The following is a 25,067-nucleotide window of genomic DNA, read 5'->3' on the forward strand; positions in this document are numbered from 1 at the left end:
CTCAGAAAAAACTTACGTAAGCGACTTTACGATTACGGTTTATTGTTTTATACCTGACAATGCTAAATTCAACCTAAACGTTAAAACCTAAATGTCCGATCAAGAAAAAGATTTTCAAATGAAAACTCGGTATGAGTGGGCACCTTTCGCGGGCTATTAAAATTCAATCAGAAAAAAAGTTGGAAAACGAACTACAGTGCTCTGAATCTCAATATTTCAAATTGAATTCTGGAAGGTTGATACGGTCCAATCGTTGGTAATGGAACCGTAACGAAGACTCTTCGAAGGATCGGTTTATGGTTTCTGAATCACAGTTTCTCAATTCCTTCACTTGATCGTCTTACGATCCGATGGAACGAGTAACCACTCATTTAAAACCTCATCTTTTAATATTTGTCCCTTCTTTTTTGCCTTCTGACAATCTTCCTCACAATCTTCTTACAATTTACGATTCGGTTTTTAATCCAGAAGAAATCCTTGTAAATCATCCTGACAGGATTGAAGTGTGATTACGAAGGAGTCGACACGATGTTTGAAAAAGAGTGATCTTGTCGTTGGAAGCTTCAGCATTCGTTCAATTCATGGAAGCGTAACGAACACAATCGTTCCATCAGCCTTTCTATCCTCGGTTGACGGAGTTGCAAAGAGAATATCTTTGAGAGGAAGAAAAAAAGGAAGACGGTTTCATCCAAGAAAAACCCTCGAAGGACGTCATCAAAGTTTCTTCCATTCTTTCAATGAGCAGGCTTTTACTTTGTTCTTCAAGAGGATATCTACAGTGCACAATACGATTCAAGAAGGAACATCCGGAGAAGTGTTCTTTTTCAATTGAAGCTTCTGTAACACGCGGTGTGAACATTTCACAGAAGATCCTGAGTTATTACTTCGATCTTGTAAGTTAAAATGATCCAGATTCAATATCAAAATTATTGGACACTTGCAAGTGAATATTGACAGGGTGGCGATTCGACCGACGATTCCGAATTCCCGGCTTTTCCCCGGTCAACTTTTTTAAAATTTCCCAGTAAATTAAAAGTTAAATATTTATATTTTTCGAAATACTCAAGAATTTATTTTACTTTATGAAGCTCATTCTAAACACCCTGTAACACAACAGAGCGAAAAGTTTTAAAATACAACAGAACCTCGCTTATCCGAGCCCGCTTTATCCGAGTTCGCGATTATCCGAGGTTCAAACAAAAATAGTTGAACCGTCTTATCCGAGCTATAGCGCAAGAGTAGTCCGTATTATCCGAGCCTTATGCATTATTCTTACATATGGACTTGTCTTAACCAAGCAGAGCACATCTTCCTAAACCTCTGCTCTGATTGATTAATAATCTAATTACTCTCTACGTTAAGAACTATGTGGATCGCTCTTAAATAAAGATACATTATGGCATACGCAATATAAACTATTTATAAAATTTGTTTAAAATTTAATTGTAAAAATTGAATATTTATTTAAGCATACTTTCAGTTTATTATACTGGGACTTTCTTTTTATTTAAATATCCGTTTTATCCGAGTTTCCCGATTATCCAAACTGGGGCCGGTCCACAATAGCTCGGATAAGCGAGGTTATACTGTAATTAAATTTTGAAATAAATACTTGAATTTTCCACTAAAAAATATCAATTTTCAGCAAAAATGGAAAAGTTAATCTTTCAGTTAGAAAAACTAGAATAGTTGAATTTCATAAGCCAAAAACATTAATTTATCAACTAAAATGATTAATATTTAACTAAAATACTTTAATTTTCGACCAAACGAAGAACTTTCAAACAAAAGATTAATTTTCTACCAAAAAATATAATTTTTCAACGAAAAAATATGATTTTTGTGATGAAACAGTTGAATTTTCAAACTAACCAAAATTAATTTTTACTAAAAAGAAGATAAATTCTCAACCAAAACTTACATGATTAAATTTTAAATTAAAAAAAATCATGTTCAACCAAAACAGATTTTTGCAACTATGATCATGAATATTTAAATTAAATAATTTCATTTTTGAACAAAATATGAATTTCCAACCAAGAGCATTGACTTCTACCAAAAAACATGAACTTTCAACTAAAAATTAATGCTGAATAATTAAAAAGTTGAAATAAAAATTTAAAATCATTTTTAACAAAAGAGTTTAACTTTTAAACAATTAATTTTATTTCCAATCTAACAGATGAATTTTCAACTAAAATGAAAATTTTTTAACTGGCATACTTGAATTTTCAACTGACAAGAAGATCGCAACTTTCAAAGAAAAAGGTAATTTTTAAGAAATCGATTTTTTAAGAAAATACTTGTATTTTCAACAATATAGCTGAACCTTCTATTAAAAAAAAAAACAATTTTCATTCAAATTGTTGAATTTGGAACAAGCAAACATCAATTGCCAACTAAGAATGGAACAGTTGAATTTTCAGTTTATGGAATTAATTTTCAACCAAACTAATAAATTTTTAACTAAAATGATGAATATTTAACTGGAATACTTAAATTTTCAATCAGAAGGAAGAATGTGTAAACAATGGAATTAATTTTCAAAGAAAAAAGTTGATTTTCTACCAAAAGTCTTTTTTTAAATAATACGTAAATTTTCAAATAAATAAATAAATTTTTAATTTAAAAAGACAACTTTACATCAAAATTGTTAAATTTTAAACTAGAAAAGGTCAACTTTCAACTCAAAAGTTGAAAAAGTTAATTTAATTAATTTTTTGCTTTGGAAATTAGTTCTTTTTAATAAATAATAATTTATCTGTTTCAAGAGGAATTTAATGTTTTTTTTTAAGGTAGCTATTTGGTAGAGAATTTAACAATTTTCTTAAAAAGTCATCCTTCTTGGTTAAAAATTCGTCTTTTTGGGAATGAAAATTCAAATTTTTTCGTAGAAACTTGCTTCTGGTTCAAAAATTGATATCTAGATTGTACAAAGTTAACTGAAATCATTTTTAACAGAAAATTCAACTATTTTTCTTTGAAAATTTGTCTTTTTGACTTAAAAATTCATCCTCTTTAGTAGAAATTAAAAAAAATGAAAATCGCCAATTTTTGGTTGAAAATAATTCTTCTTTGCTTGTGTATTAACTATTTTGCTTGAAAGATTTTGTTGAATAGTTTGTTAAGAAATCATGTTAAAAGTTTAATTATTTTATAGAAATTTCATTTTTTTAATTTTAAATTAAACTACTTGGCTGAAAGTTAAACTACTAAAGTTAACAGAAAATGTAACTTTTCCATTTTTTAAACATTTATATTCTTCTTTAGCTCATTTTTGTTGGGTAAAAATGCAACACTTTCATGGAGAATTAATTTTTTTGCTAAGAATTCATATTTTCTGTTTGAAAATTAAATTTTTGCAGAGAATATTTGTGTTTTGGCCGTAATGTTCAACACTTTAGATACATTTTTATTTCTTTCTTGCGGTAAAAATTTTATTTGTAGATAAAAGTCGTCTTTTCGGTTTTAAAATTCTGATTTTTGTTTGTTGTGATATTAATTATGACACTCTTTTTGTTTGGAGTTTATCTTTTCAGGATGAGCATTCAACTATTATGTTAAAAGTTTAATTATTTTGTTGAAAATTCAATTTTTTTGTTAAAAAGCCATCTTTCATAGTAGAAAAGACACTTTTTTGTTTAAAATAAATTAATAAATTAAAATATTTTTAAAATAACTAAAAATTACGTACAGTAAGACGGGGAGGTAGGAGGGGGCGTAGAAATACAATCGTTACGTAATTTAAGTATGGTCCTTAAAGTATGGCCCCATCTATATATATAAAAATCTCGTGTCACGATGTTTGTCGCCCCTAAACTCCGAAACTACTTAACCGATCTTGATGAAATTTTATACACTGTGTGTAATTTGGTCCAACTTAAAGGATAGGATACTCTTTATCTCAATTAATTATCTCAATATTTTTTGCAAATCAAATGTTTTTATTTGTAAGTTGCGTACGTTTCTAACAGAGGGCGGTGTAATTTAGTTTATTGACCGACACTTTAACATTTTACGTTATCTAGGTTGGGAAGCAACCAATAGATGGCGCCTTATTTCAATTTCTTTGAATGTCGATATCATCCTATGACTTTAGTAGTGTAAACTTGGCATTGTTCCCTCTCTGCTTAACTTTCACTTCAGCCGCACGTGGTTTCCAGCCACATTTTGTTTTTCTACAGTATATACTGAAACTCCATTATTTATCTGATACAGTGATTAATTAATGCAGCAATATCTGAAAGGGGTAATTTTCGAAAGCCCTAGCAATATTTCGTGGTTGGCACTTAACTTCGGGTTCGGGGAATCGGGTTTGCCTCGGGTATGTAAATGAAAGGTACTCTTCCCTTGGTAGGTTCCATCCCTGAGTTGGTAGCCCACCCAGGGAATCTTGTCCGGAAGAAGATAGACTCTCACCCAGGCAGGGTATTCTGGCCATTCTTCGTGGCGATGTATACCTTCTGGTTCTTCGTCTTCTTCTTATTCTTCTTCTTCATTCAATATAATCTTTTTTATTTCTAAATAGCTAGCCAGAGTTCGTTTCTGGCGTGGGAGTGGCTGTCGACTCGAGTCTTCGGTATAATCGTCCTCGAGTCGGAAGCATTGGACCAATGCGGACACCAAGGGGCCCAATGAAGCATAGCCCGTCCGTGTCTGAATGGCCATAGCCTGGGAATTCGCGTTAGCGTTAGGGTTAGCGTTACAATGGCACGAAAAAACTCACCTTAAGGCGCAAAGAATCTCAAACGTTCACATTAACTCACCTTATTTTATAGTCTTATACAACAATAGAGAAATAGGAAACGGATCTTTCACGGGACCCATTTTAATCAACCCAAACATTTTATCATTAGTCTCGAGACTAGAGACTGGATTAGAAATTGTTTTTACTCATTTTTTTTTTTTTTAGTTTGTTCCACCTAAACGTATGTGACGTTCCGCAAGAAAAGACATAATGGTACATGAAGTTCTTAAATGACCGAAAATTTATTCTGAGCAACTGCTCTCGAGCATAAAAATTCTTTTTTGTTGAAATATCAACCCTGATGAAAATATATTAGATAGGAATTCTTTCCGTCAAAAATTAATCCCACTCAATTCGGTTCAATCCGAATCAAAATTTTCAATTCGAATAAATCCGAACTCGAATTGAACTAAAACGATTTTCAAGGCGGATTAATCCATTTCAATCTAAACTCTGATTCATTCGGATTTATTCTGATTTAAAATTAAGTGAATATAAATCCGAGTTCGGATTCATTCGGATTCATTTGGATTGAAAATTTGGTTTTGATTTCGATTGGTTCAGATGACTTTGTTAAAAATTAATTTATTTGGTTTATGATTAATTATTTTAGTTGATAAGCCTTTTTATCGTGTTCAAAATTTAATCATTTTGTTGAAAATTATGCTTTCCAGTGTAAAATTAATTGTTTTAACTAAAAATTTAACTTTAATTCCTGAATTTTATTTAAAATTCAAATTTGTGATACAATATTTCAGCTTCTTGGTGACTAATTCCTCTTTTTGGTCATAAATTTCTTTAAAAATTCCAATATTTGGTGGAAAATTCATATTATTGGTTGAAAATGATCTTTTTGGTTGAAAATTAGTTGTTTCTTATTTAGAATTAATTTTTTAATTAAAATTGAAAATTTACATTGGTGTTATTGAAAATAAGGTTTTTTCATTAAACACTTAGTTAATCTATTTTTAACTTAAAACTGATATATTTTGGGTAAAAATTAATTAATTTGTTGAAAATCCGTCTTTTTTGGTAGAAGAGTACTCTCATTAGTTAAAACTTCATGTTTTTTATTGAAAATTAATTTTTATGGGTGAAAATTTAACTATTTTTTTGAAAATCCGTTTCTGTTTTGGTTGAAAATTTATTTTACTGACTGAAAATTTGGTTAAAAATAAAATCTTTTTAGTTGAAAAGTCACTTTAACCATTCCATTTTATTTTATAAGACTTACCTTTTTTTTATTGAAATGTAATATTTTTCATTAAAAAATTTTTGGTTTTGTAAAAAATTTAACTGATATATTTTTGGTCAAGAATTCAATTGCTTGGTTGAAAGAAAATGTTTCGTTAAAAATTCGTTTTTTTAAATATAAAATTTATCTTTTGAGTTTAAAATTGAATTATTTTATCGAGAATTCATTTTTTTAATGATTGTTTTAACTAAAAATTTAATTCTTCCATTTTTGTTAAAAAAATCTTTTTTTTATAATAATATGTCTAATTAAACATTCGTTTTTTTAAATAGAAAATTCATCTTTTGGGTTGGAAATTGATATGTTTACTTAAAAATTAATTAATTTTGCGGAAAACTTGTTTTTTTAAATTTACTTTTCTAACTGCAAATTGAACTATTCTAGTTTTGGTTTTTAAATGGATCTTTTTTAGTTAAATATTTATATATTTTATTGAAACTGTATATTTTTCGTGGAAAATTCATCTTTTTGGGTTTAAAATCTAATCATTTTGTTAAGATTAATTTTTTTTATTGTTGAAAATTGATTGTCTTAACTGAAAATGTAAGTATTTTATTTTTGGTAGAAAATTTATCGGTTTATTTGAAAATTCATGTATTTGGTTAAAAGCAAAACTTTCTTTTAGTTGAAGATTTGTCATTTTATATATTTTATTGAAACTGTATCTTTTAAGGTAGAAAATTCATCTTTGGGGCTTAAAATCTAATTTTTTTTTTGAGAATTAATTTGTTTGTTATGTTGGAAGTTGATTGTTTTAACTGACAATTTAATTATTCTTTTTTTTTTGAAAAAAAAATCTTTTTTTTCTGAAAACAATCTGTTATGTTGAAAAATTTTGTTTGTTTGACGATTTATTTTACTAACCGAAAAAAGTATTTGATTCTTTGTAGAAAATTTATCTAAAATTGAAAATTCACTTGAGCTATTCCATTTTTTGCGGGAAATTGACTTTTTTAATAGAAATGTAATTTTTTTCGTTAAAAAAAATTTTCCGTTTTCTAGAAAATTAAACTATTATATTTTTTGTTAAGAATTCATTTCTTTTTTTTATAGAATATTTTTTTTTTAATAAGAAATTCATCTTTTTAAGTGATAGTTATTTAATTCTGCTGAAAAAAGTTTTTTAAATCTACTTTTCTAACGACAAATTGCACTATTTTAATTTATGTTTTTTAGTTGAAAAATTAGATTTTTTATTGAATCCGTATCGTTTTTGGTTGAAAATTGATCTTTTTAGATGAAAATTCATGTGCTTTGTGGAAAATGAGTATTTTTTGTAGAAAATTAATCTTCTAAATTGAAAATTCAACTAACTATTTGGTTAAAAATTCACGATTTTAGGTTCAAAATGTATTCTAATACTTTGACTTCTTTTATCATTTAAATTGAGCGCCCTTTCTAATTTGAGCTGAGGTTTGAGGCAATACATTTTCCCGCGAAATTTAAATAATTTAATTATTCTTAATCTCATTAAATTCTCAAAGCACATAAAGGTCGAACATATTCTCACGCTCGTGAGAATTTCACAATTACGATTTAAAAAGGCATTTTTTAAACAGATTCAATAGTAAAATTCAATATTCAATAGCAATAGCGCATTTTTCAAGTAATCTGTATCATCTTAAATTTTTTAATTTATCTGCTATATCATTAACTGTGTTATCATTAGAGAATAACAGAAATTCTTAAAGTCTTTTCAGACTAGATGGTGCTATGAATTTTTTGTTTGTTTTAAACAAAATTTTTTCTGGAAAAAGATTTTCTCATTCAGTTATTTGGGAATCGAAGCACAGAGAGATCTAAAAAAGAATCCTTTTTCAGAAATAGATGCATTATTTTGCCAGGTGTTACGTATTCAAATTTTTCAAGAAATCTGTATTATCATCAGAGAATAACAGAAATTCTTAAAGTCTTTTGAGACCCGATGGAGCTATAGATCAAACATTTCTTAAATAAAATTTTTTTCTGAAAATAATTAATTTTAGTAGTGCAATTTGTACTTACGATAAAGGATCGATGTTGCATTGAGAGTTCCACAAGATTCTATGGCTGCTTGCTCGTTGGTATAACACCTGTTCAAGTTCTCTGAGAAAACTTCAATGATGTTGCGTGCTCTTCGTTCGAGTCGAAAACATCTGATGCACTCACCATCCCCATAACTGTAATCAAAATTAAGATCTCTCTAATAACTTAGAAATCAATTACATTTTTAAAACTGAGAATAGCCGAGAAGAATATTTTCTTGAAGGGAGTTTCAATTTCATTTTGCTTTTAGTACCCCTATACATTTACTACCTGGAAGATAATACTCGTTCTATTAATATGAAGATGAGCAATTGCAATTAAGAAAACACTGATGCTAATCTGAAAAGACATTCGTTTGAGGAAACCGCTACTGTGTGCATCGGACTCTTAATCTAGATTCTAAAAAATAATGACAACCCTCTCATATTTATGCACACAAGTGCATAGTAGAAACGACCAACATCGTTATCCCTAGACTCATAATTCCACCAGTAAGTCTGCTGAGAAGCAGCTGTAGACCACGAGGAATGTTTTCCAACGGTGATACAGGAAACCACTTTTACGACTCATTTTATGTCTAATGCATCAATTTTAGCGGCGGCATATAAAAAGGGTCATGGGAACCGAAAATGAAAAAAGAAAACTATATTTTCCAAGAGAATATTGCTGATAAGGAATTTCCTAATCAGGTTGTAAATCCCAATGTCAATTTCATATTTTCCTAATCCATGGACTAAAGTTTCAAAAATTGATACCAACCTTGCAAATTCAACATCACAAAATAGCAGAAAAAATACCGGATTTTCCAAAGTATTTAAATTTTCAAAGGGACTTAATTAAAGGGGGCCGGCTTAATTTTTTCCCGTAAAGGGGGAGGGTCGGTAAGGCCGGTTTTTGGCCTAATTTATTTTTGGACCAAAAAATCTGAAAAAATCATGGTAGTATCTTATAAGTATCCCGTGTCGATTGCACGCTAAACGGACTACCCCCCAGCCACCCCCCACACCCCCTACAAATATAGGAAACACCACTACCCACCAACTGTATTTTCGAGAGATTTGACCAAAAAGAAGGTGGGAGTTGATAAAATATTATTGCTTCTTGTGAATTAGAAAATTAGTTCAACTTTCAACCAAGTATTTGAATTCTCAGCCAAAAAAAGATGAATTATAACAAATATATAATAGTTGGTATTTTAATCAAAAGAAGATAATCCAAAAGACGAGCATTTTCCACAGAAAAGTTGAATTTTCAACCAAATAATTCAATAATAAACCAAAAAGATTAATTTTCTACTAAAAAAGACGAAATCTCAGCTAGATTAATAAATTTTTGACCAAATAATTGAATTATAAAACTAATTTAATTAATTTTCTACCAAACTAATAAATATTCAAACTAAAAGCGATTAAAATGTATCCCAAATTGGAACAGTTAGATTACTAGTAAATAATTGATTTTCAATTTGAAAACAAAACGAATTGTCTACAAAACAATTGAATTTTCTACCAAATAGTTGAATTTTCAAGCAAAAAAATAAAATAATAATTTTCCGCAAGACTTTGAATATTTAACGAAAAAGATTATTTTGTGTTAAATAGTTAAATTTTCTGTTACAAAAATAATTTTTATGGGTTAAAATTTTACTATTTTGTTGAAAATCCGTTTCTTTTTTGTTTGCAAATTTGTTTTAAATTTGGTTAAAAATTAAGTTTTTTAGTTGAAAATTTATGATTTTATTTGAAAATTCACTTTAAACATTTCATTTTATTTGGGAAAACTTACCTTTTTTGTTTGAAATGTTATATTTTTCGTTAAAAATGTTTTTTTTTAAATTTAGCTATTATATTTTTTAAGAATTAATTTCTTTGGTTGAAAAAAGTATTTAGTGAAAAGTTCGTTTTTTAAAAAAGAAAATTAATTTTTTGGGTTGAAAATGTATATTTTTATTTGAAAATTAATTAATTTTGCAGAAAACTCATTTTTTTTAATTTACTTTCCTAACTGCAAATTGAACTATTCTAATTTTTGTTTGTAAATTTATCTTTTGTAGATGAACATTTATATATTTTATTAAAACTGTATCTTTTTTAGCAGAAAATTAATCTTTTTATTCAAAAAAATGTTTGGTTAAATCAACCAGACTTTTGGTTAAATATGCCCTCACTATTCTTTTTAGTTAGAGTAACCAGAATTCTGGTAAAAATAGCCAGAAAATCTGGTAATTTTCTTAATTGATTGTTTTAACTAAAAATTTAATTCTTCCCTATTTGTTTACAAAATCTTTTTTTGATAATAAAATATCTGATTAAACATTGTTTTTTTTTTAATAGAAAATTCATCTTTTGGGTTTTAACAAAACAAAAATTTAGCAAAAAAGTTTATTTTGTGATAAATAGTTAAATTTTCTGTTAAAAAAAAAATAATTTTTAGACAAAAAACGAATTATTCACAAAGTAGTCCAATTTTTAAACAAAGAGATCAATTTTCAAAAAAATGATCAATCTTTCAACAAGATATTGAATTTTCAATTTCCAACCTATATAAGATAGTTTTACAACAAAAAATGCGAATTTCGAACAAAATAATTAAATCCACAAAACTCAATATTATAGAAGATTAATTTTTAACCAAGAAATTGCGTTTTTAATCAGAAAAATAGATTTTCTATAAAAAAAGGCGAATTTAAAATAAAATACATAGTTTTAAATTAAATAATTGAATTTTAAACATAATAGTTTAGTTTTTAATCAAGCGAATTAATTTCCTAAAATAAAAGTAGAATTTTTAACCAAAATACACTAAATATCAACAAAGTAATTCAATTTTCAACTAAAAAAGGAAATTATTAAAAAATGGGATAGTGAAATTTAAACTTCAAAAAATTAATGTTTAACGAAGAAAAAAACAAACTATCAACAAAACAGTTACTAAGAGAATTACATTTTTAACTGAAACGATAAATCTTGAACCAAAAAAATAAACTTTTAAGAAAGTAGTTGAATTTCCAAAAAAATATAGTTGAGTCTTCAAAATTGATGTATTTCGAGTCAAAAATAAGAATTTTCTACAAAATAGTTAAATTTTGATACCTTTAAATTTTTCAACAAAATATTTGAAAATTCAACCAGATGGGATTACTCTGATAATAAATAGGAATTTTTATCTTTAAATCGATAATTTGAAAAAGAAGAACTTTCCATTTAATATTCGGCATTTTACAACTCGTCCTGAGTTTAATTATTAATTATTCTACTAATTTAATATCATCCCATTTTTAACATTTGAATCTAAATTATTTGATTTTTATCGTTCTCAAATAATAGCAATTGAAGTATTAAAAAAGGCTTTCATTACAAATCCTGCAAGTTTGAAAGAATTAGATTTGAAACCAAACAATTTTAAAATATTTTGATCTAAACTTAATCTGCGTTTTCAATATTAAAAGTTCTTCTATTGTAAAAATAAGAAGAAAAAAAATTCAAACTTTTCTGTTACTTCTGTCTTTTCTCCTAAAAAAATCTTGCTCAAGATAAAAATAATGAAATTAAGTGGTACTTTTTAGATACTTTTGTTCAATAAAAGTTACATCAGTACTTTTAAAAATCTCGAAAAAAAATGGAACCGTTCCAGCACTTTTTTCACTATTTGGACTTCCAAAAAATTTTAAGTAAAGTTGATACTTAAATTCTGATTTGTCTCAGAACTTTATGAGAACCTTATCTGGGTTCCCAATGGGATCTCGCTGGGACTTTATTTTTACTCGAGCATTTCCCAGTTTTTTCTTGATTTCTTTCCCGGTCTGAAAAAAATCCGGGTACATAATCCACCCTAAATAAATAAATTGATTATCTTTCAAAGTAAATTCAAGAAAAGTGAAGAAATGAAATTAATTGAACCCCCTAAAAAAGAGCCATAAAAAGCTTTGACGATGAACTTCTAAACATTGAGGAACAATTGCTTCCATAGGTAGCATGCAAGTCCATAAAAATGAAACTTTTCAAGTACTTTTGTCACTATTTGAACTTCCAAAAATTTTTAAGCATAGTTGATACTTAAACAGTGATTTGTCTCAGAACTTTATGAGAACTTTATCTGGGTTCCCGATGGGATCTCATTAAGACTTTCTTTTTAATCAAACATTTTCTAATTTTTTTCCCAGTCTGAAAAAAATCCAGGTACAGTATCTATCCTAAATAAGTAAATTGATCATCTTTTCAAATGAATTGTGTAAAAGTGAAGAAAGAAAATTAATTAAAATCCCTAAAAAGGAGACTTAAGAGCTTCAAAGGTGAACTTTTAAACCCTGACAAACAATTTCTTTCAGGTAGCATAAAAGTGCAAATGCGCTATTCTAGAGTAAAGTGTGTGGGTGTTGCCTGGCCAGGAATGCATAAATTGGCATCCACGCACAGTCCTACGTGTTTAAACTTCGTGATTCACGTTGAATCGTTAACGAGCTACCGGTTGCTTTTGCTTCTGAGTTCTGACATCGGGGAGCACTTTCCTCTGATGGGACAAAAATCCAACATATCATTCTCTTTTATATCATTTTTTACTTTTTTTTTTATCCCAGCACCGTGAATCTCAACATGCAAAATGACCCGCCTTCGTATTGCTCCCTCCTAATTGGCTCCTATAGATCATTTTAATTCGCTGGTTAATTCTCAGCCTGTTCATTTGTACCAATGTTGTATGATAATTTCAGGCATATGATAATGACATGAATTCATTAAAATGATCAGCGGGCTCATCAATTCAAATTATATCTTGTAACTACTTTACTTTTAAAGTTGATGCCTTCTTCCTCAGGAGACCTCCATAAACTAAGTTACAACTGTGAGGGGAAGGGGGGAGGACGTCATACTAAAAAGAAAGGTTTGTTCAACTAAAATAATGTTTTCCACCAAACGCCTAAATTTCCTACAAATCAGAAGCTTTTTTTTAATAACAAAAAAATTATTTCTCAAAGAAAAATTTATTTGTTGATATTGCAACAAAAAACAGATTTTAATTTTAAATAAAAAAACACTGGAAGTGAAAGCAAAAAGAGAAATTTTCAACAAAGCAAAATAATCTTTCAATTGTTCAATTTAAAAAAAAAACAAAAAAAAACGTAGATTTGGTAATAAAGATTCATTTTTTAGCGAAAAATACGAAACTCCAACTAAATAGATGCACTTTCAACTAAAAATTAATTTTTCACACAGAGGTTACATTTTTAATGAAAAAAAAATTAATTTTCAAGCAAACTTTTTTATTTTGTATCAAAAGAGATGAATTTTTAATAAAATACATGAATTTCCAAACAAAAAATTAAACTTTCAAATAAAAAAGATAAATTTACAGTTGAAAATGGAATAGTTAAATTTCAGTTAAAAAATATAATATTTAATATTTTCAACAAAATTGTTAAACTTGTAAGCACATTTTCACCAAAAAATGAGTAGTTAAATTTTCAGTTTAAATAATTATTAAACAAAAGTTTTAATAAAATAATTAAATTTTCAACCAACAATTTAAATTTATATTAAGAATCTTTAATCAGAAAACTGCACATTTAACAAAGCAGTTCATTTTTCCACCAATAATTTGAATTTTCAATTTAAAAAAAAATTAATTTTTCAACAAAAAATGGACTCGTTCAATTTTCTTCTGGAAAAAATAAATTTTCAGTCAAAAAAATCTTCAACAATTCAAGTTGAATTTTCTACCAAAATAGTTTAATTAATTTTTTCAACAAAAATCGTGCGTTTTCAGCAAAAAAGATTAATTTTCGAAAAAAGACGAATTTTCAACATAAATTAGAATTATTAACCAAAAAACTGCATTTTTCAGAAAGTAGTTTAATTTTCAACGAAGAAGTTGAATTTTCATCTGAAAATAGATAAGTATTAAAAAAAAATGGAAGTAAAATTTTCTGTTTCAACGAAAAAGATTCATTTTAAAATGAAAAGACGAATTTACAAAAAAAAAACACATGAATTTTTAACTAAGAAAGACAAATTTGTACCAAAAATGAAATAATTAAATTTGCAATTTAGAAAATTAAGTTTTTGCAAGGAAGAAAATGCCAAGAAAGTAATTAACTAATTTTTCACGAGAAAGTTAGATTTTCAATCAAAATCATGAATTTTTAACAAAAAAAAGATGGATTTTTGACCGAATAAACGAATTTTAAACTAAGAAAGACAAGTTTTCACCAAAAATTAAGTAGTTAAAAATAAATAAAATAAAGTATTTGAATTTTTAACTAATGAAAAAAACATTAAACAAAATGAAAGAGTTAAATTTGCATTTAAAAAAATTAATGTTAAGCACAAAAAAAACGAATTTCAACAATATAATTAAATTTTCTACCAAAACAGTTAAATTTTTAACAAAAAATAATTAATTTTCAACAAAGAATATTAATTTTCGACCGAAGATAATGTACTTTCTACAAAATACACGAATATTCAAATATTCAAACTGTATTACTCCAAATTGCAACTGGATCACAAGTGGATTACGCGGATTACAAGTGAATTACCGGATTACAAGTAGATTACACCTACTTACTTGAAATACCTCGGAGTACAAGTGGATTGCACAGATTACAAGTAGATTACTCCGACTTATTTAAAATAGCTCGAATTACATACGGATTACACAGATTACAAGTAGATTACTCCGAATTACTTGAAACATCTCGGAGTACAAGTAGATTACTCAGATTACAAATGGGTTAATCGGATTACAAGGGGATTACTCGGATTACAAATGGATTACACAGATTACAAGTATATTGCTCTGCTTACTAGAAATACCTCGGAGGACAAGTGGATTACTCGGAGTACAAGCGGATTACTCGCATTACAAGTGGATTACAAGTAGATTACTGCGACTTACTTGAAATACCTCGGAGTACAAGTCGATTACTCGGATTACAAATGGATTACAGTGACTACAAATAGATTACTCCACTTACTTGAAATACCTCGGATTATAAGCGCATTACTTCGGAATACAGAGGACTACTCGGATTCCAACGAATTAACAGGACGGATTACAAAGCAGTCCAGCGGATTACCAGAGCCCCCCCCCCCCGTCATGGCTTTAATGTTGTACAAAAAAAAATTTAATACAATTTTCGGCTAAATTTATTAAGAAATTATCATATAAGGGCACTGAAGGCAGACATCGCGTGACTCAAGCGGCAAGTGAAAGCCCTTGTCCATTTCACCCAGAATGCAATTTCAACTTGACACGAACGAGGTCCGAGGGTCTAATTTTTCTTACTTAAAAAGCTGTGCAGCAATCGAAATGTATTGAATCGGGGTGGAAGTGTTAAGCTGGCAGTTGGCCATTTTTTTTGTTTTGCTTTTTTTTTCATTCAGAAATTATCCTTGTAGCGATGTGCTTTCTGAGTCTGGCACTGCCTGGAACGAAGTCTATTTCCGTCGCAGACACGTTGCAGACGTGTTCTTTGGCATCCCTCGGATTCACCGAGTCGTTACATTAAAAATTGAGTACTCTAAAGTCTGCGATAGACATTCGTTTATTTGGAAAATAATCCACGAAATAAATTAATAAAAATATTTTTAGAATACAATGGGCGCGTTAAAGTAGTCCAAATTTCAACGAAGTAGTTGGATTTTATACCAAAAATGATCAATTTTCTACGAAAAATGAATAATTAAATTTTTAGTTAAAAAATTAAATTTTCATTAAAAAATATGAAAAACGAATTTTGAACTCAAGAAATGAATTTTCAAATAAAATTATGAATATTCAACTGGCATAGTTAATTTGTCAGATAAATAATAAATTTTCAACAACAAAAAAACAACGATTTTACAACAAATTCGTTACAATCAAAAATAGAATTATTAAATCTTTAGTTTAAGAAATAAGAATTTTTAACAACAAAAAATAAAATAAATAATTTTCAACTCAAAATATTAATTTTCAAGCGGAAACATTTATTTTCCACCAAAAAAGATTACGTTTTTAACAAATGCATGAATTTTGAATCATATACTTAAACTTTCAACTAAAAAGATAGATTTACAATTAAAAATAAATATTATGAAAACATTATAAATCTTCAATTGAATTTTTCAGTAAAATATATGAATTTTGATCCAATTAGTTAAACTTTCAACTAAAAAAGATAAATTTACATAAAAAATGAAATTATTAAATTTTAAGTTAAAAAAAGGATTTTTAACAGAAGAAAAAGAACTTTCATCTCAAGATACATTACTTTTTAATAAACTACATGAATTTTCAACCCAGTACTTGAACTTTCAATTAAAAAGATAAATTTACAATTAAAACAGAAAGTCATATTTTTAGTTAAAAAATTTAATTAAAAAAAAAAGAAATGAATTTTCAAATAAAATTACGAATCTTCAAATGGAATAGTTAAATTTTCATCTAAATAATAAATTTTCAATAGAAAAATTAAATTATAACAACTGCAAAAAATCGAATTTTTGACAAAACCGAAGATATCAATCTTGAATTTCCGACCAAGAAGATTATTTTTCTACACATTTTTTTGGAATAAAATACATAAATTTTCTTCCAAATATTTAAAATTATAACTTAAAAAGATAAATTTACATTAAAATAAACTGGATTACTAAATGTTCACTTAATAAAAAAATTACAGAAAAAAATGAATTTTCAACTTAAAAGTAATTTTTAAAGAAAAAACGTTAATTTTCAGCCAAATAGTTGAACTTTTAAACAAAAAGATAAATTTACAATTAAAAAATTATTTTACCCTCCTAAAAAACCTTAATTCATGAACGCTTCACAAATATTAAATGTATCGTATTTCTTATAATAAAAAGTATAATTAAACAGTCACTTTCTATTTAAAAAATGTTTTATAAACCCTTTTTTATTGATATTAACAAATTATTAAATATATTCTAATTTTTCATACATAAGCATTGTTTTTCTCATAAAACCATTTAAAAATGCGTTGTAAAGTGAAGAATAATCACAGAAAGTTATGAAAGTCAAATATCTCTTATTTTTAATATAATAAATTATAAACAAATTCCAAAACTAGTCATTTTTCGCACGGAAAAAAATTATTTCGTCTACTATTTACTGTTTCACACAAATAAATAGTAATTTTCCTTCATGAAGAAAAAAGCAAATTTGAAAACAGTTATAGCCGAATTATTAAAATAAATAAATATTCAATATTTATGAATTTGTGTGATTATTAATTAATTTTAAACAATTTAATACTGCTTTGATCAGAAAAACAATATATACCTACGAAATGGTGCAAGAATGTAGAATTTTTTTATTAAAATGTTTATGAAAATAATAAGTGTTAATATTTGGTAAAATTTTTTGTTAGAATAAATGCAGCCTGTTGGGAAAAGTAGAGGCACAAGGCACGACATATCGAACACGCGATATTGCGTTATGACTATCAGTCTTTTTAATCGGCAAGATTTCAGATAGACTTGCACCAAACTTATTTTTAAGGGTTGCTCTTATTGATAATTTGTCCATTAGGATTTTATTTGCAAGAGTTGTTGAGCAATTTAATTCTATTGGAATGGGGAAATTTTTTTAGTAGATGAGTAGGGTCGGTTCTACTCCAAGATTTCTACTTTGCCGCAATTGAGAAGCTTCTTAGCTATAGTGGTTCGTGTCCGTCCTAAGTTTCTAGAACATTCTTGATGAGGTCATCATGAATTCCTGCCTTACCGACATTTATACAAGAGGTATACTTGTGTCATGTAAAATTTTTTACGTAGGATTTCATAATGGAATGAAAGCAATTTCAAATTTTAAATAAAAAAATGTATTATCTTTCACAGTTATTTAAAGTATTTCTTATAAAAAATTCCTTGACTTTTGCAAGATTTTAAAAAAAATTTCTGACTTTTTTCTGACCTGCAGTCACCCAGTTTCAGTGTTTCTATTCCTCGAAAAAATATATATACCTAAAAACAATTATTTCTGATATTAATTTATAAACAAATGTAATTTCCGAACTTTAAATTAAATTAATTATTTCACATACATTAATATTTTTAATAATTGACTATATAGTGTAGACTGTAGGTTCACTATCTATTGTAGGGTGATGTCCCCTACAAGGATTATAGGGAATTTTGTGAAAGTTGAGGGTAAAATAGGGGAAGAAGGGGACCGATTGTCAACCCTGCAATTTGTTAATTTAAATTTGTAATGATTAAAAAGTGGGAAAGTCTCACCTGTCCATGAGCAATACGTTGTTGCCAACTTTCCTGTGGCAAGTGCCCCAAACTGGAATAGCGTTATAGGTAATATTCACTGGGGAATATTGAATTGGTGCACCCTTGGTCATGGAACCCTTCGCATTCTTTCCACTCACTTGCATTACAAATTCGCCCTGAAGTTCTGCAGGAAAATAGCAGCCTGCTGACATGTGTGTTTCGTAATTTCGAAGCTCGTTTGTTGTTGCCATTGTTGATACTAAAATTAGAAAAAAACACTTTTTTTTATTTACTAAATTACTGAAAATCTTTATAAGTCAACTTGAAGGATTCAAGGGAATTCAAAATAATTTAAGAGAATTCAAAATAATCTAAGGGAATTCAGAACGACTCCAAGGGGAATTGTTACCGAAGAAGGATTTAAATTATTTTAATTCAAATTCTATTCGAGTAAATGTCAGTTCAATCACATAATTTAAGTAAATTTAAATAAAAGTAAGTGAATTTGAATTAATTTAAATTAATCAAACTTAAATGAAGTAGATTCATAAGAATTCAAAAAATTGAAATCAATTCAAAGGAATTCAAAATAATTGAGGTGAATTCAAGACAAGTTCAAGAAGTTAAAATATTACGAAGAAATTTAAGGAATTGAAATGAATTCAAAGAAATTCAAAGAAATTCAACAAATTAACGTGAATTCAAGACTAACTCAAGTTGATTAAATATTTGGAAGGAATTCAAGTTACTGTATCATAGATTCAATAATTATTCAAATAAATTTTATGTATAAATTCAATGAACAAAAGTTTAAGTGAATTCAAAATAATTAAAGTTAATTCAAGCGATTTCAAGAGGAATTATTAAAAAAAAAAACGAAAATTACCTTCTATTTAATGGATATTAAAGTCTACTGAATTCGACGTAAATCTAACTCAATTAAAGCAAATTTAAGCGAATTCAAATCAAATCAAAAGTGAATCCAGCGAATTGAACACAAGTCAAACTAAATTCAACTAAATTCAAGGCCAGTCCTTTCTACTGGCAAAACAGTCATTTGGAATTACTGATTTCCAGTCAATAGAAGTAACTGATTAGTCTGTCTTAAAATTAACCATAATTTGTATAAACATAATAAATAACAAATTATAATAAAAAATGATAAATAATAATTATTATAACAAATATAAATTAACGATAATTGACAGTCACATATTAGATCAATCAAAATAACTAATTTAATTTCTGAAAGTTAAAGTTACTGGTTATAACAATTAAAATGATTCAACTGTTTTTTAATTAAATTTAAATCTTTGTTGGTTGAAATGTCAACTGTTACATTTTTTCTTTCAGAATTCATCTTTCTTGGTTACAAAATTAACTACTACTACATGTTTTAAAGTAGAACTAATTTTTTAACAATAAATTTGTTGTTGAAGATTCGCCACTTCAGTTAAAAAATTGTCTCTTTAATTGAAAATTTATCTATGATGTTGACAATTAGGTGTTGTTAGTGGAAAATTAATTTTTTGTTCTAAACATATCAATTCCATTTTTTTTATTGAAGATTGATTTTTTTCGAATTAATCTTTTTTAGTTAATCATTTAAGATTTTGGTTGAAAATTCACGTATTATGTTCAAAATTCCACTATTTGGATAAAAATAAAAATATTTATTTAAAAATGTAACTATTTCGTAAAAATGCATAGTTCATCTACTTATTTGAAAATTCATCTCATTGGTTAAAAATTGAACTATTTTATTTAAAATATTTTTTATTTAAATTGAAACCTTTCTTAATTGAAATGTCCACCATTACATTTTCCGTTGAGATTCCTTCTCTTTTTGTTAAAATTCTAACTACTTGGTTAAAGTTAAACTAATTTCTAACAAATGAATTTGTTCTTCAAAATTCATCATTTTTGTTCAAGACTCATCTCTGGTTGAAAATTTAATAACCCTTTTGTTAAAAATTCGATGTTAGTGGTTGAGAATGTTTTTTTACTGGTAATGTATCTATTCCACTTCTATTGAAAATTTATATTTTTAATTTAAAAATTCATCTTTTCTAATTCAAAATTTGAACAATTTGGAATTAACTTTCCTGTTGAACTTTCAATTGTTTCATAGAAAATTCATCTGTTTGGCTTCAAAATTCAACGATTTGGTTGAAAATTTAACTGTTTTGTGGAAAATCCGTCTTTTTGGATTCAAAATTCAACAGTTTGGCATTATGTACTTAGATGAAAATTCGTATTTTTAAAAATAAAAGTTAGCTTTATTGTTGAAAATTCATCTTTGCAAGTTAATAATAGAGTTGTTTGTTAAAAGTTTTTTTTGTTGAAAATTCTACTATTATAGTAAAAAATTAAAAGATTTATTAAAAAAAAAAAATTAATTCGTAGAAAATTAACTTTTCCGTTGAAATTTCACCAGTTTTGTTGCAAATTCGTCTTCCTCGGCTGAAAATTGTTAATTTTGTTTTTAAATCAACTGCTTATCTTAAAATTAATTTTCTTGCTTGAAAATTCATCTTTCTAGATTGCAAATTAATATATTTTTCTTTTGCATTTTAAAATTAGAATTTTGTTTCGTAGAAAATTAATCTTCTTGGTTGAAAATGTATCTTTGTCGGTTGGAAATTCAACTATTTAGTAACAAGTTTCAACTTCACCTTGTTTGGTTCAAAATTCATCTTTTTAGTTGAAAGCCTTTTTGGTTTAAACATGTTACTGCTGTTTGGATAAAATTTCATCTATCTTATTCAGAACTCATATCTTTAGTTTAAAACTTCAACTATTTGGTTGTTAATGCAATTGTTTGATTTTTTTAATTCGTCTTTTTTATTAAAAATTTGTCTCTTCGTGTTAAAAGTTGAACTACTTTGTAAAAAAATAATTTTTGTTTTGTTAAAGATTCATCATTTCAGTTTCGAAAAAGCTTGTTTTTTTAATCAATTTTTTCAACTAGAAAGAAACTTTTCCTTTTTTGTTGAAAAATCATCAATTTCAGTTTTTTAAATATTGAATAAAAATGTAATTTGTGGAATAATTTGTGCGCGCGAGTGTATTGAAATTAATTACTGGGGAGATATAATACGTGTCATATTTCATAACGCTAATCACCCTCTCATGGTTCGTTGCTCAAACAATATGTCCGATACAGTTTTATGTTCTTTTTTTTTCATGTGGGAGTTCCAAAGTATCAGTTTATTAATACAAACAAAGCCAACAGCTGCACTTCAACCCTAATGGACTTACTCGTTTGCGAAACTTCCGATACCAAAAAATATTTTATACTTCAATTATATATATCTATATATTTCATACATATAGGTATAATATGTATGGTGTTCAGTTATGAAGACCCCTGATTTGGTAAATCGTTCCCACGACTTAGACACTTTTTTCCATGCTAATTATAATTAATTTATTCAAGTTCATGAGACAAATTCCATTAATCGGAGAGTAATTAATCAAACCACGGGAAAAAATTTCGTTTATGGAAAATTATTTATCATCACGTTAGTCAGTCTTGAAAGCAGTTTAATAATGAAGTTGACAGTGAGAATGTTTCAAGAAAAATGAGCAATATTTTTATTTATTATTATTATATATTTATTAATATGTTTATTGTACTGCACTCTAAATTTGAATCAATCAAAAGTTACTGATTTAAATTCAATTTCGACTGATAATTTAATTCATTTATTAAATCAGTGATTTTAAATGATCCCTTCCATTGCAAATTGCAAGAAAGATCAATTTTCAACCAAAAATGAAGAAGTTTAATTATTAATTAACAAAGTTAATTTTCTACAAAAAAAACAACGAATTTTTAACCAAGAAGATTAATTTCCTACCAATAAAGACAAATTTTGTACAAAATAAATTATATTTCTTTCAAATAGTAATTGAATTTTCAACTAAAAAAAACGAATATACAACAAAATACAAGAATTTCTAACCAAAAAGCTTAATTTTCAACTAAAAAAAGATTAATCCTCACAGGAAAAAAATTAGTTTCAGAAAAACGAATTTTTTGATAAAACAGTATAATTTTCAACTAAAAACGAACAATTTTCAACCCTTCAAATGAATTTTCCACATAAATGATAAATCTTAAAACCAACAAAAACAATTTTTAATAAAGAAGTTAAACATTCAACCAAGTATTTGAATTTTCAAATAGACAAAGAATTAATATAACGCAAAGAAAATTATTTTTGTAACAATAAAGAAACAAAATATATGATATTTCAACCGAAGAGATGAATTTTCAAATAACAAAATCAATTTAAACAAAATTCATTACTCAAACTTTTTGTTGAAAAAAAGGAATTTTCAACAAAACAGTTTAACTTTCAACCAAGTAGTAAAATATTCAATTAAAAAAATTGAATTCTCAACAGAAAAATGTAGCCTATATTTGAAAAAAAATTTCAATTTTGAATAAAGAGCATCTGTTATTTCAACCAAGAAAGATTTTAATTTTAAATGAAGAAGAGTTCAATTTAAAAAAAAATGGTTTATTCGCTTTTTTTAAAGATTTATTTTTTACTATTACAGACAAATTTGCAACAAAATACATGAAATCGTCACCAACAAATGTTTTAACTACAAAAATTAATTTTCACCCCCGAAGATAATTTTCTACTGAAAGACGAATTTTCAACCTAATAGTTGAATTTTCTTCTGAAAACCATGAATGACTTTCAACAAAACAGTTAAATTTTAGCCAAAAAAGATTACTTTAACCAAATATATTAATTTAAAAAAAATCAACTTTGAACAAATCAGTTGAATTTTCGACCAAAAAGATGACTAAACAAATAAATGAATTTTCAAAAAAAATTATTCAGATTCTTTTTAAAACGTTGCATTTTTTTCCAAACAGCCGAATTTTTGAACTGAAAAAATGAATTTTCAACTACGACGAATAATTTTCGCACAAAGGACAAATTTTCAACCAAATAGCTGAATTTTCAATTGAAAATTGAATGGTTTAATTCTTATTTAAAAAAAAAACTAATTTTTAACATAAGAAAAAGCGAATTATAAATTAGTTGATTTCAACTGAAAAAGAGAAATTTTTAACAAAATAGTTTAATCCTCAACCAAACAGAGGAATTTTCAACAAACAAGATTAATTAATCTCAAGAACATTAACTTTCAAGAACAACAAAAAAACGAATGTTTACCAAAACAGTTACATTTTTAACCAAAGAAATTAATTTTCAACAAAAAAGATTTTAGAATAAAGACAGAAATAAAATTTCTATCAAATTGTTGAATTTTCAAGCCAAAAATAAGAATTTTGTACAAAACGGTCGAGTTTTCAAAAAACGTTAATTTTCAACAACAACAAAATTATAATTTTTAGCAAAATAATTTAATTTTTAAATAAAGAGGTAAATTTTCAGCCAATAAAATGAATTTTAAACAAACTATTTCAAATTTTAATAAATCACTTGAATTTTCAACCAAAAAGATTAATTTTTAACTAAAAACGGTATATAAAATTAATTTTTAAGAAAATAGTTTAATTTTCAACAAAATTATTAAATTTTCAAATAAATAATATTTGTTATTGCGTTGTATTTATTCAGTTCGTATTTTTGTTAAAACCGGAGAAAAAGGGAAAGTTTCTTGAAAACATGGCTACAAAAAAGTATTATTTTAAAAAAGAAGGAAAGATAATAATTTTATTTAATTTAAATAATCGCTGTTTGTGTATTTTTACTTCGGAATGCGAAAAAAAAGTAAAAAATATTAATTAAATACATCACTGAGAGTTTCGATAAAATTAACAGAAAAAAACGGAGGGGTCCTTCAAGCCGGTTATTGAACATAAATGCTTTTTTTGTTGGAAAAATCTTCCTAAAATCTGAGTGATGAATTTGAGTAAAAAGATTACATTGCGAGTAAAAAATGCATTGGAAGCGATTATTAAAAAAAATAGGCCTTCTTTGGGCCACCCTAATCATTCTTAAAAAATGATCCCTTTAAATGATTCTCTTTGGACAACCATCCCGAAAGTGATATTTTTTTTCTCTTCTATCTTTTTTAACTGACCATGGAAAGATGTTAGGTCGAGCATTCGGATAAATACGTGCTGGGTAATCAGCGTGGCAAAAGGTAATGATGAGGCCGTACCAGTTTTTGTTGTAAGCTAAGTAGTAATAGTAATAATTTGGACACTATATTGACTCGACCTTCGATAATAGCGCCTTTTTTATACACAGAACATTCCACATTAAGTACGCTTTAATCGTCTCTAATTATCCCAATTTTAAACCGGAATAAAATTCTCGAAACTGAATTTTTCCTTTGTCAAGTTTACGAATAAATAATCTCATTTAAAAATCTTAAGAATTGAAAAGCCAAAAATAAATTTTACAAATGAATGTGTTATAATAAATTGAAAAAATGATTCTGATGCAATTTTCCCCTGACCATTATTACTCGAATACCATTTACTTTCGTCTTTTGACATTTTTATATAGAATCTTTTATGAACGGAATAAGACAATTTCAGATTATAATTTTTTTAATTCAAGTTTATTTATTTATTTTAACAAAAAAAGAGAACTTTTCTATAATAAACGATGAATTTGACAAAACAATTTAATTTTCGACCAAAAAACACGAATTTTTAACAAAATACATCAATTTTCAAGAGACTAATTTAATATTCAACAAAAATAAATAAATTTTCTGCTTACAAAGGTGGATTTTCAAAAAAGATTAGACTTCAACCAAAAACAGTTGCATTTTCAACGAAATAGTTAAATTATTAATTATTAAATTGTTAAATTATTTA

At 26.7% G+C, this 25,067-nt stretch overlaps 1 protein-coding gene across 1 annotated transcript in view; it reads right to left on the reverse strand.

Moving 5' to 3' along the window:
- Positions 1-25,067, reverse strand: part of LOC117169241 — a 139,152-nt gene that overhangs the window by 27,952 nt on the left and 86,133 nt on the right. Inside the window, exons 3-4 of the mRNA XM_033355511.1 lie at positions 18,263-18,503; positions 8,007-8,161 (exon numbers count right to left, since the gene is read on the reverse strand). Of these exons, the coding sequence (XP_033211402.1) occupies positions 8,007-8,161; positions 18,263-18,503 (396 nt within the window). The remainder of the gene's footprint in view (positions 1-8,006; positions 8,162-18,262; positions 18,504-25,067) is intronic.

The sequence above is a fragment of the Belonocnema kinseyi genome, chromosome 3 (genome assembly GCF_010883055.1).
Source record: "Belonocnema kinseyi isolate 2016_QV_RU_SX_M_011 chromosome 3, B_treatae_v1, whole genome shotgun sequence".
Taxonomy (NCBI): Eukaryota; Metazoa; Arthropoda; class Insecta; order Hymenoptera; family Cynipidae; genus Belonocnema; species Belonocnema kinseyi.